Below are 19,405 nucleotides of genomic sequence, written 5' to 3'. Positions count from 1 at the left end.
AAGGGTTCTTCAGTCTCGACAACACATCTCTTGGAGTTCTAGCTCACCTTTCTGGTGTTGTTCTTATACTCATCTGTTTAATCTAGTTCTGCCACTTCTTCTTGAACTTCTTGTTAGATTTCAAGTCTGTATTTTGTGTCCGTGACACAACCACAACTCAACATGGGTGATAAGGTATGGCTACTTCGTCGCAATATCAAGACTACTCGACCTTGTGACAAGTTGGACTATCGTAGGCTTGGCCCCTTTTCTGTTTTTGAATAGATCAACCCAGTTGCATATCGGTTACATCTACTGGAGTCAATGAAGATCCATCCTGTATTCCACGTGTCTCTTCTTGAACCATATAAGACAGTGGATATACAAGGAAGAAGACAAATGCCACCGCCTCCTATAGAAGTAGATAATAATGAAGAATTTGAGGTGGAAGAGATATTAGACTCAAGGCGGCATCGAAATAAGCTGGAATATCTTGTTCATTGGCACGGATATGATATTAATGAACGCACATGGGAGCCATCCAGGAATCTAGCAAATGCATCAGCTAAAGTCAAAGTTTTTCATCAACGACATCCATCGAAACAAAGATGAAAATCTCTCTTATAAAAGAGACAAGATTGAGGCAAGATAACATTCAATTTCCTATCTTTGTTTGTAACTTCTTTGCATTTGTGATGCTAATTAGATGGAGAGCCAACAACCAGCGGATTCAACTCAAGAACCTTCGTTTGCTGACGTGCTAGACGAGACATTACGATTGTCACAACCTTCAAGACGATGCAATCGAAATGAAGATCTTCAAGAACGACATGTTCTTCCTCGAATAGATGGTGAGATACAACGCGTTTGGTATCACGATTTGGGAAGGGACTCCCGATGTTTGGTGATTTTGCTAGAGGTAGGAACAACTCCTGATGGTGTTCCAAATATTCTATTCGAAGGAAGTTACGAAGGCCTCAACAATGATCAAATAACTGGGTGGTCTTCCCGCCCTGGTATGGGACACTATCGATGGTTGAGAGGCCCTATCAATCATCTTCGAAGAGAACAGAGATCAGAGTATGTGGCGAATACAATTCGTCGCATCATAGATTTCCTCAACATATGATGACTGCTCCTCGTGGAACTCGTCTCTAGAAGGGGGGGTAATGTCACGGCCATAATCATGTAAGCTAATAATTACATATAGAAATAGGTAGAAGTAAGTAAAAGTAGATAAAAATAAGTTAATTCTATAATATTTAATATAGAAGCTTCCTAGAAACTTCTTAGACGCTGCTTTGACTTCATAGGTGTCTTTAATTGACTTTTTGGATTAGAAACGTGGTCAACAAGTTGGCCATGTGCCACACATGTTGTTAGCTTGAAGATCAAGCTAACTATGTGGCCCACATGTAGAAAAACTTGCCTTGTAAGTCAAGGCATGTGTCCTACAAAGTCAACACATATTGGAGGTCCTATAGAACGTCGCCACGTAGCCCCTAGTTAGATAGTATATATAGAGACAAGAGTGAAGGCTTCTTCACTCTTGTCAACTCCTTTCTTGCTTCTAGTCCAGGTTCAAGAGTCTTTAATTTCTTGTCTTGTGGCAATAGCCATTCCAGTTTCCTTTTAATATACCTACTTGTTTAAATTTGACTTATTATATCGAGATAGCCTTTTTGTGTATATTTTCCCTCATCGAGTCTTTGTCCTTGATACCAAACTTACCTTAAGATTATAATGAATTATCTAACCTCATTGAAGAGTGTTGAAGCTTCAATCCTTTGCAATGCCCAAAGTTGGCAAACATTTGCAAAAGATTGATTATATTAAAGAGTAAGTTAATGGTTGGAGCAATTCAAGCAAAGACACTATATTTTAATGCATCGAAATACAAAAGATATCAAAATATAAAACTACAACAATGACATTCAAGATTACAACTAAAAAACCTTATATCAAAAAACTTTGTAAATACATATTGAATTGATTTAATTTCTTTCTTTATTCAGCATATACTTATATATTATGGTTAGATACTTAAATATAAGCATAAATTTATAAAAATAGATAAAAAATAATATATATATATATATATTATTAATAAATAATTTAATTTATAAATTTAGATTGATATATTTGAAGAACAAGTGTTTGGAAGAAAAAAATGCTTATTGCAAATGCTACAACTATGTAGAAATAAAGTGTAGGCATTGTGTCTTGTTAGAATGGATGGGATAGACAAGACTACAGTTACAAAGGCTACATTAAATTGTGTGAGACACAAGTATGATTTCTTTTGCTTTATTTAATGTATTGAAAGTTATGGTGATTATTTTTGAATATCTTGCAACATTTCAAAATAATTTAAAATTAAAACGAAACCAACAGATTTGGATGATGCTCAAGAAACTTTCTACATCTATACAATTTAAGAATATACATTGATTATTTTTAAAATGTTTATTTATTTCATATTAATATTTTTAATTTTATGTTATAAAAAAGATAAAAGCTTCTAATTTAATTATTGCCTCATGCTGATTTTAATATTGATAAAACTATAACATTACAATCATTAAGATGAAATTTTTTTAAAAAAAGTTTAATCGTATTTAATCTACATATTTTCATTTCATTATATATATATATATATATATATATATATATAGGATTAAAATTTATATATTTTTAATAAAACATATAATTAAAATTTTAATATTTTAAAAATATATAAAAATATATACATTCTAAGTACCTTGATACATTTAAATTTTAGAAGATAAAATTTTGAAATTATTCAATATTAATATGAAAGAAATAAATAAGTATAAAATATACCATACCAATCTTATATGATGTGAAATTTAAGTAAAAAAGTTTTAAAAAGTTATTGTTAGAATATTAAATGATCTTAACTTTTCTAAGAAAATTTTATTGAAGAATCTAAATTTTTTATTTTCTATTTTTTAAAGATATTTTTTTTATCAATATAAAATTATCCAAATTCATAGTTTATAGTACCTTTGCTGAATATTTCTTCCAACACTAGAAATTTGATACCATCGTGAAAATATGCTTAAAATTAAGTATTTTAATATGTATTTCAAACTCAATTTAACCAAGTATAGTGATCTTGATTGCATTTAATTTTGTGAATACTATTCGATTTAATTTAGTTTTATTACTACTAATATTATGAACTATTATTTTGAAAATATATTTTTTATATATTTATTTATTTGAAACTTCAATCTTAAGTTCATGAAATATAATATATATTTAAAATAAATAAATAATTAATTAATTATAGATAAGTTAACAATATTCTTAAATTTTAGCTTTATTTACATTCTTAATTTCAATCTCTATGTAAATAAAAGATATGTCATAAAAATTAATTACTTTAATATTTTTTATAAATATTTTCTTTTTTGTAAAGTTCTTATGTAGACACGTATGTGTGTGTATATATATATATATATATAGATGTAAATTTGCTTGAAAGAACAAAATTCTTATTAGTGCTCAAATCAACTGCTTATTCACTTGCATCATTTTTTGCCACTTCTCTTTTGGTAACTAAAGGACAATTAATCCCTTCGTAATGATTTTTAAAAAAATAACATTTATGATTATAATTTTTTTTCATAGAAAGTAATTTTGACTGCCACAAACTCATAATAATAAATCTCATCAAGTAAAAGTACAGACTAAAAGAATCCTCCTACCTTCTACAATTTGTATATCTTCAGTTTTACAAAATTCTTTGAGCATATGAATTGATTTATTGAAAACTTTATCTTGAATATCCTTTTGGAATTGTTTTATACAAGGCATAATGTAGTCAAATTATGCATCTGCAAAATTAGGGCTACTGATAAAAAAAATATAACACAATGTACCATTGTTTTTATAAGCTCTTAATTTGAAACTTGAATTACTGGAGAGAACCTTACCTTTTTCTTTTCTTCTTCTTGTTTTGTTTTGTTTTGTTTTTTTCGAACTTTCCAAAGTTCCATTTCTGCCAACATCATCGTTCTTTTGAACTTCAAAGGTAAAAATTATAAACTTTCACCCTCACGTGTACTTAAAGCCATTTTATACCAGTCAATGATTGACTTCCATTCACTAAATAAAATAAAGTAAAATAAAATAAAAGAAACAAAAATACCATTCCACGATTTTGAAACAAAATTAGTTCACTAAAGTCAACTTTCAACTTCTGTAAAAATATCTCTTCTAAAATATCATTTTGAAGGAAAAAGCCTTATTCAAAGATTCAGCATCGCTTCAGAAACAGCACTTTTTAGATTGAAAAGAGGCTATACATAGTTGCAAAGGATCTCAAATGCTTTCCACATGTCAAACAGCATTGGACCGATGATGGGTTTGAACCCTGGATTAAATTGAAGTAGTTCTTGCTCATTTGGTGCTTTTGCACATGAGTCAAATTCCAACATTGACTCCTCAATGCTGGTTTTTATGGTTGTTCGCTATTTGTGTACAAGTTGCGGCAGCTGTGGAACCATTTGCAAGCTGCTGCAAAAGCTGATGAGGATTTGCCTCAGTGATTTTCGATTGCAGTGTTGAAGGATGCTGATTGTTATGATAATTCATCACGTAACCATTGGTTTGTGGAAGCTCTACTGTGTACAATGTGTTGCTTGAATGTCACGGTGCACAGTCGTCATGAACCATTGGAAAACAATACACACCTTGGGAGACTGCCGATTGTTCTGAACAGGCAGATATCAAAAGTTTAGGTGCATGCGACATCGTCATTGGGTTGGTAATCTGTGCACTGTGCACACCACAATGTATACAGAAAAGAATAGTAAAGAGAAGAAAACATGTTCAGATCAACAAGAGTTGAGTCAATACCAAAATATATTGATTATCATACTTCCATGTGGTTCGATTCACATGTTTAGAGGTTCCGTATCTCGCAGCAGAGAAATTCGCCACAGCAATCGCTGAATGGGTCGCTAGATGCTACGCTTTGTATACGTCGCTAACTAATCCCGCGTGTTGGGCATGAGGTAATACTACTCTACTCGGGGAAAGGCGAGCTGTCTATCCCCTTGTCCATGTAATTTCGACTGATTGATTGCACAAAGCAAATAAGCATGTTTTGAGTAAAACAAGAAAAACAGAAGGGTTGGAGCACGGGAGGTTGATGTGCGTGCCCACAATTGTGGTCTCCATAAATAAAGAAATATTCAGGCATTATCCTCACTATGATCATAAAAGTTTCACTCTAACTGATGAGGAGAGGTCATTGAGAATCTTGCAGCATAGATCCGAGTGTTGCCACGCTCACTGCAGCTGCGAGATGCCAAGCAGCGTGAACATAAGGAGTGTTCGCGAAAAAATGGTTACCGGCGAACAGCGCACCTCCCAATAGGGACGACATGGTGTGCATGTTGTGTGCTTTTCGAAGCTTGGGATCATTCCGCGTCTTCACAGCAAAATGAGCCTCCATCAAGCCAGTATGCACAGCGGTCACAAGCATTGGCTGAAAGGGGATCATTAAAGCTGATGCCATCACTAAGCCCTTGGGGTTATCCTTCTCTGACCGTAGAGCCGACGACAAGCACTGCATTTTCAAGCGCATGAAACAATGGTAAGCTTAATGCAAGCAGCTGCAAATTTTGTTTTACCTCAAGACTCGTGAAGTACACTGAGATGCACAGTATAAAAAAGCAACCTTAGAGATTAAATTTGGTATTCTATAAACGATGCGCTTACTTACCTTCAAAATTCATGAATGGATTTAACGAAAAACATGAGATAGTGTGTACCAGAGTTGAGGTAGCAATCATAGCATAGTCGCAGAACCGAAGAATCTTTCGTGCATCTCCACGAGATGAATGGTATAAGCTTGATGCAATGCCGACTCCAATGATTGAATTCCCAAACATTCGATTGGCAAACTTTTGCCTGCAACAGAGAGTAATGAGAGCCACATTACACATTCAGTAGTCTATGTTTACAGCTTTGATTGGTAAACTTTGATTGAGAGACCAACTCCCGACGAAAGAATCAGAATAACGCCCAGGGATTGCTTACCTCGGAGTCTGAAGTCCAACAAGAATGAATGGCATGGATGTTGCGACATTGACAACGGTTTCCATTACAGTCCGATCACCCTTGGGCACGCACATGTGCTTCGACCATCGTAAATCTGGTAACACCCCAATGACACATGGAGACACAATCGTCCATTAAAATGAGTATTTTCATGCACCGGGCATGGAGAGTTACTAACACGAATTAAGGTTCAAACTGCTGTAATAATGGGAGTTAAATCTGGTTTCAGCACAGGTTCGTAACCACAAGCACATACCGTCGACAGCAGCAATTGCTGCACTAAGCCAACCGATCCTTTCATCCAATGATGCTGCTCTCCAGAATCTCAGCTGTTTACGTTCACTGTTTTGTTCCGTCTGGTGTACATCATTCCTGCAAGCCACAAAAGCATCTTGAGCACAAAAATACAGTTGCCCAATTTCTACAAAGCCTTACACCCCCGTACACTTGTGACATAATTTGCAACTCAGAAATCAGAAAAATGAGTTGCTCCAACGTACACCAATTCGTAATGGGGGCTAAATTCTTGAGAAGCCTGTAAACTCAAGTGGTCATCATGCTGACAACGCCTCAGACGCACACCGCGCAACTGCTGCAAGGTCATCTTCTTCTCCGCACCAAAGAGTCCTAGTCTTTGCTCGAAAAATCCTAATCGCAGTTACTTCCAGTGAGCTTAAACTAGGTCTGAACTCAGCTCATTGAAAGGCTGAGGCTTACAGTTTCACTCGTACGACGTTCACATGCATCAGATCCACCTGCATACACACACGGGTCAGCTGAATTAAGGGTATCTACCTCGTTGGCGTTTCCAACATTTCGAAAGACACTAATCGAGAGTACTAGTATTTTGTCAAGGTACTACGCATTCCCGAAGCTACTGCAATCGTCCAGTTTCAGGCATAAGAAATAATTATTGCCGCCAGCAACCCAGACACACTGTGTCCATACTGAATTGAGGCTCCTCCGCCGACCAAGCACAAAGCGATGGCGCAAACCTTCTTTTGAATCGACTGCTCCACGAAACCCAACTGTTAGTTCCTCTTTTCAAAGGTCGACGAGGATGTCGTTGTTCACCGCCAGCCTTGCAACCAACCTCGAATGCACAAACTTCAAAATCGAAAATCCTGCGTTTCTGCAACAACACACAGAATTGATTCTTCTAGCAATCAGCCTCTCCAGGTACACGCATAGCATTAAGCCACAGAACCTCGAAGAGTAGCGTCAACCGATCATCATCCTAGATCTCCCAACTGAAAGAAAACATCTCAAATCAATCAGTGCAGTCACTTGCACCCGCAAAATGCCTCTCAACAAAACCATATGATTCATATCCCCGAGCTTCCGCTTCAAGCATGCGTATCTCCGCGACACCCCTCAACAAAGCCCAACCTCTCACAGCCGCTCAAACTATTTTGTCCTCTAGGCGGAGCTATTGATTCTCTCCAGCTGGCTACCATGGCGCAGTGAGGTCGCATTCAATACCTCGTATTCTCAGCTCCGAAGCTCCCACCGCGACGCTCACCTTCACAACTTCGGATTCTACGCTGCGCAGCACGCGAGGTCTGTCGACAGGGATCACGCAGCCCCAGCAGCGACGCGAGCGGGCGAGCGGAAGCAAACCATCACGAGAAACTGAGGGCGAGGGGCGGGGAGCTTTTATTCGGCGGCGCTGGGCTAAAAAGCGTGGCCTCGACGCAGCTCCGAGGATTCCACGAGCATCTTCCCTCTCCCTCCCTTCCTTCCTCCTCCTCCTCACGCTGCGTGCTGCGTGCATATTCGCAGCATCTCGCTTGTGACGGCACTTGCTCATCGTGCCGCGGCGCGATCACGGCGAGGTCGGTGACGCGAGCCCCTCCGTCGCCCCGAGACCGCCACTGCTCCGGTGAAGCATGACCGCTCTTTTTCATGTTCCTTTTCATGGATGCTTTTTGTGAGTGTTGGACGAGTAAAATGTGATCACCCACACCTCCTCGGTGTCTTATATTGGATATTGAAAATTGGTTTGGTTTTACATTAGAAATTGGTACTGTGATTGTTTCTGAAATTAAGACAAAGTTTCGTGTGTATCCAGTAACATTCTTCCACAAATTATGTCCTAACTACTGGTTTTCTCCTAGCAAGTTGAGTTTGGTACGATATGAGCACTCCATCTTTGATCTCTTCATTCTCTACTAAAAGTTCACCAAAAGACTCTCCTTATTTAGAAGCCCTGCAATTGATAACTAAGATTAGCTCTTGTACTACTCCTCATTACCCATTCTTTAAAAAATAGGTAATATTTTTACGGGACTTATTTCCATGGCCTAAGTTAAACAAGTTGGGAGAGATACCAAGGAAGATGCTACGGAATGACTGGGGATTCTGTTGGCATATTCTTACATCCATCTAAGCCCTGCAGAGCAGGCTCAAATGATTGAAGGTTCGTCATGTACAGCAACCGTTCATCTGTTTACCCCATCGGGTTCAACATGTGCGCTTTTTCTCGGCTGAAAAGCCACGACAAATATGAGATCTGGTGTTAGAGTCTGACCGTCCACAATGAAAACCTTTCCAATCGCCGAACAAGTAAATATTCAGTTGAATACGGAAGTTATGGACCACAGCTTTGGGGGAGAAGGTGATACCATGGCGATGAAATACGGTGTTGAAGGATTACCGGACACTACATACCAGAAACTACAGAAATGGCACACATTACCGTCAGATACTTCCAAGCAATGTCGGAACAATGCTAGTCGTATGCTCTAAAATTTGGGTTGTGGAGTAGGATAACTGTGCTGTTTTGTTTCAACTCAATTTTCTTCTTGGTGTCTTCAATGCTTGAGAGTTTTGAAGATGTTCGAATCTGAGGTGCTTGCTTACTCTGTTGTCATTAGTGGGTCAAATTTCTAAAGTTGGGTTAACACAGATGGATTTGTAGTGGCTATTGATCCATCTTACGGTATTGAATGGTTAACTAGTAAGCTGCTAAGAGAACATCAAAGATTCTGAGAGTTGTTCCAGCCTTGAGGGAGCTTCCATTCGTCTGCCCAGCGTATAGACACTCTTTGCAACTGCGGGAAGTGAATATCCGTCGACACACCTTGATAAAGAGGCCCGTTCATTGTCAATGGCAGCCAAACATATCGAGAATCCCTCAAATCAGAGGGCAACCATCTGCAGACAGAAACTAGTCAGTTGTCAGATTACGCTTTTACACGTAGACTCGTTACATTGGATTAGATGTGAAGCTCAACAAAGGGAAGGTTCTCTGGCAAAAAAACATATGTTCTATTAATAGGATTTAATGTTGGGGGTTTGTTTGAATGTAGAATAACCACAATATGCGTTCAACATGGAACGGATTGGTAGTACCAATCAAAGGATTAATAACCGCACCGATGACCTAAAAGTTCCATCGTCATAACAAACTCTTGACAACAAATCTGGGAAATTAATTTTCAATGCATGTTGCGGTAGTTTTGTTTTAGCATTGTGTTTTGCATATTAAATTCATATAAACTATGATATTCATTAATCGTGGCTTTTATTTCAACCAGCCTCGTGGTTTTCAAACAACAGAGGAGACATGAATCTCAAGTGAATTTATAATAACATACCTGTCTCCCATAAATATGAAGGTATCTTGTAATCCAGGTAAAGGCAACACAAATGAACCTTGTGAAAAGAAAGTCAATGTTCTTAACTCCTCGTCTCCTCCTACACACGGATCACCAATTGTCACCCAAGGCCCCAGCATTGAAGTTGACGCGTGTATCAAAGCGCCATTGGGGTTCCAACTAGTACAACCAGACGTCAGCATGTAGTATATACTTTTGTGCTTGAAAACGGCTGGGGCCTCTCTGCGTTGCTTTATAAATATTTTCTCCATCCCTCTCTCCATTACATCCAGGTAGTCTTCTGTTAGTTTCCCTGGATTCATAAAATTCACAGGTGTTACTATCCAAAATCTAAAATTTTCAAGTTATTGCGAATTAATAAAATCCTGACCTATCAATTGCCAGAGTTACGCACCTTGAGTCCCTGTACCTCTTTATTACGATTCATTTGCTCATCAGCTATGCTCACTAAAACCTTCCATGAATGCAATGCGAGGCACTTATTTGAGTCCAACATCTCGCACATATTGCTTACCTACATGCAACTCATTGTTGATTTGTGAGGAATAGACGATGTAGGCGTCCCCATTATCGTCTTTAAACACCGTCATGTCACGACTGTCACAACCATGGGGTCTCTTGCTTCCGAGGTACTCAAAGGGACCTACAGGATGTGTGCTCACAGCCACACCAATTGCAGCCTTGGAGTAAGTTCCATTATCTATGTGCATCCACATCACATACAGCTTGCTACGGTCATTGTAGATGACCTTGGGCCGCTCAACCACATTCTTTACGTACAAATCACTTTTTTTATTTCTGTACTCGCCCTTAAGTGCTCGACCTTCAAACTTCCAGGACCATAGATCCTTAGATGAGTAGCAGTTTACACCTAAAACATCAACCTGCACACATCGAAATCAACAACGAGATGTACTCAAGCAAAGTGCGCTGTTTGGAAATAGTCGAAGCCAACACACACCATCTTAACATAGGATCAACCTGGTCAAGTTTCTTAAGAGTATCTCTTGAATCCTAGACAAATCAAGGAAACGAAGTGCAAGAAAGAACTTACTCGAGCTGTTCCGCGCTTGCTTAAGTGGTATGTCCGTCCCCCTTTATTTTCCCCATACCAAAAAAATGTTTCACTTTTTGGTACGTAAATTATACCTCCACCATGTGCTTGGATAGGATGACCAGCAATATCTCGCCATTCCCTGCCTGGATAGTAGATCCCAACTTCACTATGATTTGCCTTCGATGCATCCATTGACAGTGCTTTACTTGGAAATAATAATCCCGCTAATTTTTTCAAGCGCAGCAATTTAGCTTCTTCCACAGCACGGTTTCTTGTATTATTCTTGAGTGAGGAATTTTCTCTAATTTGAACACTAGAAGATTCTTTCATCAGTGGTTCTCCTCTGATACTGACATGTTTTAATGCAGATTGGAAGGCGCTGATATCAGGAGAGACGTTCACCGAATCCATTAGCTGTGACTTTCGTAGCTCTGGGATCTCTGACTTAGAAGGAAAGAGCACATGGTAAACCTGGAAAATGACAATCCAAGTTGCGAAGGACCAAATCAACGTTAATAAGCAGCATTTAGTCCCCACATGACAGGTCTTGAACAATCTATGCATCATATTTGAGGATATGTCATTCACAGTGGGCTCTCCTTGATCCAAAAACTTTCTCACTCGAAAAGTTGCACTGTAAGTTTTCCACAAGGGCTTCAGTATCAAAAGTCAAGTATAGCATTGCTTCCACATCGTCAAGATTGGTGATTTAGTCTGCGGACCACAAAATACACCATTAACCACTAAACATGATAAAAACGAGGGTTCCCTCAAATAACTTTGAAATCGCCTTCAAAATACATTGATGAAAGCATGCAAGACTACGAGACACCATATGAACACACAGCGCATTTGTTTGTTCTTTACAGTGTTGCTAACACAACACGCAAGGGCGAATCTTACATGCAAACATGAAAGATCAATTTTCTATCTAGAAGGCTTCACTAGGAACAATACAGATGTTGTAAACAAAGTGGATAAAAACTAATATCGTATGTATCTCCCGTTACAGAATCATTCCTGCGCGCCGTTGTTTCTCAGCAGAGAAAACGTTAGCAGAATTTCAATTATTTGATGATTCATGTCGAAGATGTTATCACACAATTTCTACTATCAACCAATCAGGGGTTTGAAGGAATTTTCAAGGGTAATTCATGATTATAAGCACCTTCACACGATGGTGCTAAGTGGAGAAGATTCATTGAAGTCATAAACTCATTCGTAAATCTCTCTATGAAAAGGGATAGATATCACTTCAGCAGCACATATTCTGTGACCGCAGCATTTCTATAAAAAATCTTAATATGCAGATGAATCACTCCGTACAGGAGCTAGACACACAGATTTCCTCCTAAAAATCTCTGCCTCTCCAATCAATAGTACTAGCTTCCACTACAATTTCTAAAACCTAGCTGCTCCAATTGTTTCTTAATAAAGACAGTAAGTGCTGGCTTCTTCGGCAGTTCCAAATTACCAGGGTACCTCAAGGTCCAAGAATTTCCGTAGACTATTTCAGGTTCAAGTCCACTATCTTTACAGTATAAGAAAGTAGAAAAGAGATATGGAATGGCGTAACTACCTGCAGACAAAGAATCACAAGAAATCACCATGAATCATCTGAAAATCTACCATGACCACAAGTACCAAGACGTATTCATCAACTTTTGCTCATTGACATGCAGAAAAACGAAAAGGAGATGATATTTTGCATAATATCTTACCAGCCACAACTACACTCAATACCTTTCATGGATTCCGCAATAAAAGAAAGGGCAAATATCTCGAGAGTTTTTAATAAAATTTCTATAGCATCATACGAAATTTCACTCAAGCGTATTGAAAGTTAATTCAGTCTCGGCCAACTCTTCCCGAGCACCGCAACAGAAGAAACAATCCAGGACCGCGACACAAAACACGACGCATCGCCAAGGCAGCTGAATCCGTCATCACACACGCAGTCACCAAAGGAAAAAAGACAAAAAGACAACCTTGTGCATGTTAAATGGATACAAGATTCTCTATATCCCAATCAAAAGCACTGTAACTCACAGCATAGTTGCGGACGCAACGAGTCGTGTCGGTAGACCCCGCACCACGAAGACTCAAACTTCAACACAGCGGCTATGGCGGAAAACCTTGAGATCAGCGACAATGGAGCTGCATAATAGGGCGTTGAAGTTGCTTTTTTCGAATGGAGGAATGGAGAGTGCTGGAGAGTCAGTGTCAGGCCCGGGTGATCGCGACCCGCCACCCGCAATTCCCCGTTCGACGAGGTGGGCCCTTCCTTGGCTACCACGGAAAGGCGCAAGGCTCGGAATGTCAAGAAGCCTTTCGTCCACGGAAGATTTGAGCCTCTGTTGTCACTGTGCCGGAGTCGGTACATGACGCATAGTTGTTGTTGCCGTGCTTGATAGGACCATTTCACCTGTTGTAGCATTTAGTGGCCGGCTGTTGAGGTTAATTTGAGGTGTACCGTTAACCAATATCACCAGGCTGGCACATTCAGATATGAGCTCCGTTTCCTTCCCTGGCAAACTTCGACGGTTTGGCTTCTAATGCATAATTTGAACCTGATAAGCATTGATGAGTTCCATAGATTATGCGATCAACTGGCTTCGCCATGCTTGAACATTTTCCGCTCTGGAAGTATGTGCAAGTTCGGTCCCAAGGTGCGTTCTCCCAAGGAATGGAAGATATTGAATAGATAGACGAGAGCCTCGACTCTTGAATCTCGATGAGTTTTGATTGGTTAAATAAGGTAGCGTTCCCATGATTCTTTTCAGATATTTGCTCTGAACTGGAAATGAGGCTGGAGGAATGGGATGCCTACCTTGATAAATACCACGTAATACTATTGCCGATCGGGGATTCTCGCACTTGCCCTGGAGTGCCGCATTAATTATCTCCAACGCAATCCATGAGCTGAAGATACGAAAGAGTCAAGCTCGAAGTAGCCTGCTCATCGATTACTTTGGTCAAGTTTGTAAAATTTTGGAACACAGTGGTGTAAGATAGAGGCTGAATGACTCCGAATGACAAAAGGGCTTGTAATACAGTCTCCAACAGATGTTTCTTACAACAATAAATGTGATTAACTTCTGTTTGCAGGAGCATATCCAACAACGTGGCCTCTGTCAGTGTAAACTGACAATCACATGGAGGTTTCCGCTACTACCTCACTATCATTAACGATTGCTGCTGGGGTTGGCTTGCCATTCAAGTAATATTACTAAAGCACTGATTCCACCATTATTCCGATGTATCAAATCAAGTGCTATCAATTCTGCAGTATTTTGCTGTAATTCACCTTCGCATCACCAGAAATATCATCATATTTGTTACAGTCTGATTCTAAAGAAATGTATCAACCACATCACAGTCCCATTTCTGTAATCATGCTCTACAGCCTGGAAAGGAGTTAATTTCAACAGTTAAATTGAATTAAATCAACAAAGTATTGTTGGATTTTGGGAAGACATGATAGAGGGAGTCAAAGGAGGAGTGAAAATTCAATTGAGAAGCATATTTTTAAAAACAATTATTAAGGGTGAATATTCTAATAGGCACAATTTTTTTCTTTAAAATTTATTATTTTATTACTTTTTGAAATGTAAAAGAATCAAATTCAAAAAATATTTATAATATATATACATATATAAATATAATCTTTATAAAATAATATTAAGAAATTTAAATGTTCATATTCATAATGTTTCACTAAAATCTACTATAGAAACATATAGATAAATTTAGAAGAGATGTTTTTTTCTTTTGTGATAATTTTAAAACAAATTTTAAAATATAACCAAAATAAAAAAATCTAAAATATAGCAAAAATTAAAAGAGAACCAAATAACTAGTATCCATTCTCATGGACACACATTTTTACTCTAAAAATTACCTAAGTAATACGAATAGTTAGAAGTAGATTAATTTTATAATATCTTTAAGAGAAGTTTCCTAGAAGCTTCATAGATGCAATTTCACCTTTATACATGTCTATAGGTGATTGATAGATTAGAAACTTGGCAAATAAGTTAGCTACATTGTTGTGTTGTGGTTCGACTACCATATGAAAATAATGTGTTTATATATTTAATACAAAATATATTAGACAATATGGTGAAAGCCATGTTGGTGGATTTTTGTTGGTTATAGGATGTAGATAGATTACTACTCCAAAGAGAGGTTGTTTAAAAAGGCTTCTATTAGAATTTATATAACTTTATTTTCTTTTGATAGTAACTTTTGAAGTTGATCTTATTAGTAGTAACTTTTAAACATTTAGAGTCGCCCTTGTTAGACATTGGTGACACTAAGAGTTTTATTTTGGTTCTTTTATTTGGTGTTTAGGGCAAATATTATGTAAATCTTATTAAAAAAAATGGTTTGGAGAAGGATTTTGGTAGCAAAAAAGAGAAGTTAGGGCATCCATTTGGATGAATGGAGATGGATGATGAAAATCTTCATTCCTATTAACCAAAAATCATACCCAATGGACTTCAAGGAGGCTGCTTGAGGCCTTATTAGGGATTAGGGTTATTCTTTCGGAACTATTTGAGCTTTGGAGGCTAGGTTCAGCAAGTTTATGTTTTTGGCTATGATTTTGGTACAAATTTTGTATGATTTGGAGTTTATATGAAAGAGATATAGGTGCTCAAAGTAAAGGTATTGATTTTGTATCTATTGTCACTCTTTTGGACATAACGTGTGCATACAAAAAGAAATAAAGAATCAAAAACTAGGATTGAAGAGAGTACTTTTTTGACTATACTTTTGATATATTTTTTGATGGATTGTAAGTTAGAATAATGGAGATATTGGAAGTTGAAGTCAACACTTCAAATCTAAGGATAATAAGTAACCCAATTTACTAGTGGTTGTATTTTGAGCTTTATCTTGAGCAATTCAAGAAGATTTTGGCTCAAATTTTTTTAGATTGTGTGTAATCATGTTAATAAATTTTATGCACAAATTTTGTGGTATTTGGATTTTGGATTTTTGAGATATGTGGAAAATAGTTTTTAGATGCTTGTAGATTAGGGTTTAGAGCACTTGTTAGGATTTCTAAGATGCCAAAAGATTGGTAATAGATTTACGGTTCATTTTTTTTGTGATAAAATTAAGGATAGAATCTATGTTATATAAAAATTTGAAAAAAGCTGAACAGTTGGATCAAGAGATATGAATTTTTAAAATTTAAGGTAAAAATATCTTTTACAGGAAGAAAATGTTTTGAAGGGTTTTGTTATAATTTGAGCTTTTGTACAAAATAAAGGGATTTTAGGAGCTAAAACATCATATATAAGCCAAAGCTAAACTTTTTACAAATAAGTACCCAGTGTATTCTCAGTTTGTAAATCACACCATGTGACAACATGTTGTATGTATTGCTAGCTTGTTGTACAAGCTAACAATGTGGTGTACATGTAAGAAAGTTGTTTTGTAAGTCAAGACATGTGTCATCTCTCTTTATAAAAAGTCTCACTTGTTTATTAGCCTTCATTGAGTTCTTCTTCTTGATAAATTGATAAGAATACACTTACAATATTAGAGCCTTGTTTCTTTTTGATTAAGAATGGATTACCTTTTTTTTTGATAAAATATAAGCAAAATAGAAGTTATGGATTACTCACTTTTAAATTGATATTTTTTTTAGAATTTATTTTTTTCTTGAGCCCTTTCTTTTATTTATCTTAAGAGATATTAGACATCTTCTTTTCAATTGTATAACCATGGCAGAGCTTGCTGAAATAAAGAGTGTAATAGCACAAATGCAAGAGCAATTGAAGGAATTAATGCTTGCTATGCCTCAACTTAATTTATGACCACAAAATGCAACAAGATTAGTAGGTAGAGAAGATATATAGATGATTTGAGCTACTATAATATCTATACCAAATCATGCTACTTCTTCTATGATAGAACACCATTCAAGCATTAAAAAATCAAAGATTGTCTTACATAAGAAGTTTGATGGCACAAAAATAAAATTTTAAAAATTCATTAATTAAATACAAGTGACAATTGAACTCCAATCCCTAAGTTATTCAATTCCAAGATCACAAGTCAAGTTTATTAGTATACTTTATTTATATTTTGTATTATTACAATTTTCATCTTTTTTTGAATGATGTGATCAAATATTAGATAATTTAGAGGTTTTTTTGGCAAAGTTTTGAACCATGTATATAGAACATGATGCAATTTATGTTACAACAAATAAAATCCATATTTTATAATAAAACAATCAATCTATAACATTGCATATTTTACAATTTTGATAACTTACAATTAATATTAAATAAAATAAAGTTGCATTCATTAGCTAATTTCTTTATGGATTAGAATATGAGATAAAGAATTGAGACTCAATTTATTTGATCTTCAAATATTAGGTCATGTTTTTGACTTTGCTATGAAGTATAACAACCAACTTTTTGAATTTCAATCTAAGAGTTGTACAAGTAGACCTCATGATTATTATAATTCAATGGCAATATCAACATCTTCTCAATTCATACATTCAAAAGTAGGAGATATGCATATTGATGCAATACGTTTTAAACTTCTCATTGAGCAAAAAAAGACTAGTCATTGTCAAAAAAAATTATACTTATATTATGAAGAACCTAAGCATAGTACTCAATATTTTTCAAAAAAATAACGCAACTACAAAATAAAAAAAATGGCTATCAAAGAAGGCAGCATGTTGGAAAAAAAGTTTGTTTAATTGCAATAGAAATTGTGTGGTTGAGACCTTCTACAACATCTAATAAATTTCATATTTTTTTCTCAAAGTCCTCTTTTTGTATTATAATAGATGTTAATTTAGAACCTAAATATCACAAAACCTCTACCTTATTGGATTTAAGATCCTCACTTTATTTCTTAGATGAAGAATTTATTAAAATACACAATATACCTTTTGTGAAGAAAATTAAATTTATTCATATAGAAGTCATAGATAGTCTTCTATTATCTTTTGGAAATGTTACTCATAAAATTCTTCTTATAGAGGTAACAATTCATAGTCATAGTAACTTTATAATATTAAAAATCATTAGATCTCTCTCTAATTGAGTCATTTTGGATTTATTATCGCTAAAAAAGTATAATCCTCAAATAAATTGGATTTCTTGTAGTCTTAACTTTTAAAAAAATATAATTAATAATATTATTAATTAAGTAGAAAGTCATAAGTCTAATGCAAATAAATCTATATTTATAAATGCAAGAGTTTTTTTATATACAATAAAAAAGAAATCACCTTATATTATTTACGCCACATCTATTTCTAATGGTCAAAGACTTCAAATCGCATTCCAAGCCAATATTAAGATTTTAAAGATATTTTTGAAGAAAAAATTACAACAAATCTTATAAAAAAATCATTCTTATGACTACTCAATTGTCCTTAAAGAAGGATCTCAACTTCCATTTGGACCAATCTACAATTTATCATAAAATGAGTTGGCTCAATTTAAAGGAGTATATTGAAGAAAAATTTTATACACTATTTTAAATTATTAATAAAAATTTTAATTTTATTTATAAAAATAATGATGAATCATTACAAATGTGTATCGATTATTAAAGACTCAATAAGATCACCATTAAAAATATATATCCTCTATCCTTGATATCTAGATTTATTGATCAATTGAATTAAGCTAAGATCTATATAAAAATAGATCTATAAGGAGCATAGTAGTGGATACGCATCAAAAAAAGAAATAAATAAAAGATTGCATTTCAAACCAAGTATGGATATGTCAAGCACATGAACCACAAAAAACTAAAATGTCAATACCTTCTTACGTCATTCAAAAAGACTAAAAAATCACTCAAAGATGATATAGTATTAAATTAGAATGGCCATTGCCAAAGATAAGAAGACTAGAAAGTCTTAAAACAAGACTAAGGACTAAAAAGTAGTTGACAAGAATGAAGAAGGCTTCACACTTGCTTCTATATATACTCTTAATTAAGAGCTATATGGTTATATCTTATAGGACCTTCAAAATGTATTGACTTTGCAAGACACATATCCTAACTTGCAAGACAAGTTTTTTATATGTGTGTCACATAATTAGCTTGTTTTATAAGCTATCAATATGTCATTTATTTGTTGACTAAGTTTTGAACCTACTAATCAACTACAAATATATGTAAAGTCCAAATAGCATCTATAAAGCTTCTCTAAAAAATATTATGAAATAAACCTATTTTTATTAATTTTTATTTAATCATATAAATAAATATTAGAATAAATATGTATATTTGTAATATTATCTCCCTTTCTAGAGACGAGTTCCACGAGGAGTGGTTATGATATATTGAAAAAATTTAAGATGCGGTAAATTATATTTGTCAAATACTTTGATCTTTATTCTTTTCAAAGATGGTTGATAGGTCCTTTCAACCATTGATAATATTCCATATTAGGATAGATAGACCATCCTATTATTTGATCATTGTTGAGGTCCTTATAATTTTCTTCAAATAAAATATTTACAACAATGTCAAAAGGTATTTCTACCTCTAATAGAATCACCAAACATTGAGAGTCTTTTTTAAGGTTGTGATATCAAACATGTTATATCTTACCATCTATTCAAATAAAAACATGTTATTCTTGAGAATCTTCATC

General features: G+C 35.5%; 2 protein-coding genes across 3 annotated transcripts; both read right to left on the bottom strand.

The window, feature by feature from the left end:
• Positions 1-4,854: 4,854 nt before the first annotated feature.
• LOC112276296 (uncharacterized) lies at positions 4,855-7,866 on the bottom strand. The gene is made up of 7 exons (XM_024507435.3): positions 7,558-7,866; positions 7,071-7,207; positions 6,576-6,830; positions 6,332-6,447; positions 6,055-6,169; positions 5,787-5,925; positions 4,855-5,581 (listed from the first exon to the last, which is right to left on the bottom strand). The coding sequence occupies exons 3-7, from the start codon at positions 6,677-6,679 to the stop codon at positions 5,261-5,263; spliced, it is 795 nt and encodes a 264-aa protein (XP_024363203.1). The 5' UTR covers positions 6,680-6,830; positions 7,071-7,207; positions 7,558-7,866; the 3' UTR covers positions 4,855-5,260.
• Positions 7,867-8,628: 762 nt separating this feature from the next.
• LOC112276295 (uncharacterized) lies at positions 8,629-13,062 on the bottom strand. 2 transcript variants are annotated; one of them, XM_090246995.1, is made up of 6 exons: positions 12,802-13,062; positions 11,921-12,331; positions 10,750-11,466; positions 10,210-10,579; positions 9,675-9,987; positions 8,629-9,231 (listed from the first exon to the last, which is right to left on the bottom strand). In XM_090246995.1, the coding sequence occupies exons 3-6, from the start codon at positions 11,317-11,319 to the stop codon at positions 9,054-9,056; spliced, it is 1,431 nt and encodes a 476-aa protein (XP_090103121.1). In that variant the 5' UTR covers positions 11,320-11,466; positions 11,921-12,331; positions 12,802-13,062; the 3' UTR covers positions 8,629-9,053. The 2 variants fall into 2 exon arrangements, with proteins under 2 accessions (XP_090103121.1, XP_024363201.1); XM_024507433.3 differs by lacking the exon at positions 11,921-12,331 and having other exon boundaries at positions 12,802-12,942.
• Positions 13,063-19,405: the final 6,343 nt, after the last annotated feature.

Source organism: Physcomitrium patens, chromosome 24, assembly GCF_059467195.1.
Source record: "Physcomitrium patens ecotype Gransden chromosome 24, ASM5946719v1, whole genome shotgun sequence".
NCBI classification, from domain to species: domain Eukaryota; kingdom Viridiplantae; phylum Streptophyta; class Bryopsida; order Funariales; family Funariaceae; genus Physcomitrium; species Physcomitrium patens.
The sequence above is the reverse complement of the archived record's forward strand: the minus strand, read 5'-3'. Positions and strand labels throughout refer to the sequence as shown.

Coding starts and splice junctions, on each gene's coding strand:
- LOC112276296 (XM_024507435.3), bottom strand. CDS start 6,679: ATGACCTTGCAGCAGTTGCGCGGTGTGCGTCTGAGGCGTTGTCAGCAT. Junction 6,448..6,575: donor AGCCCCCATTACGAATTGGT/GTACGTTGGAGC, acceptor TGTGGCTTGCAG/GAATGATGTACACCAGACGG. Junction 5,582..5,786: donor TGATTGCTACCTCAACTCTG/GTACACACTATC, acceptor TTGAAAATGCAG/TGCTTGTCGTCGGCTCTACG.
- LOC112276295 (XM_090246995.1), bottom strand. CDS start 11,319: ATGATGCATAGATTGTTCAAGACCTGTCATGTGGGGACTAAATGCTGC. Junction 10,580..10,749: donor GCAAGCGCGGAACAGCTCGA/GTAAGTTCTTTC, acceptor CGATGTGTGCAG/GTTGATGTTTTAGGTGTAAA. Junction 9,988..10,209: donor CAACAATGAGTTGCATGTAG/GTAAGCAATATG, acceptor TTATGAATCCAG/GGAAACTAACAGAAGACTAC.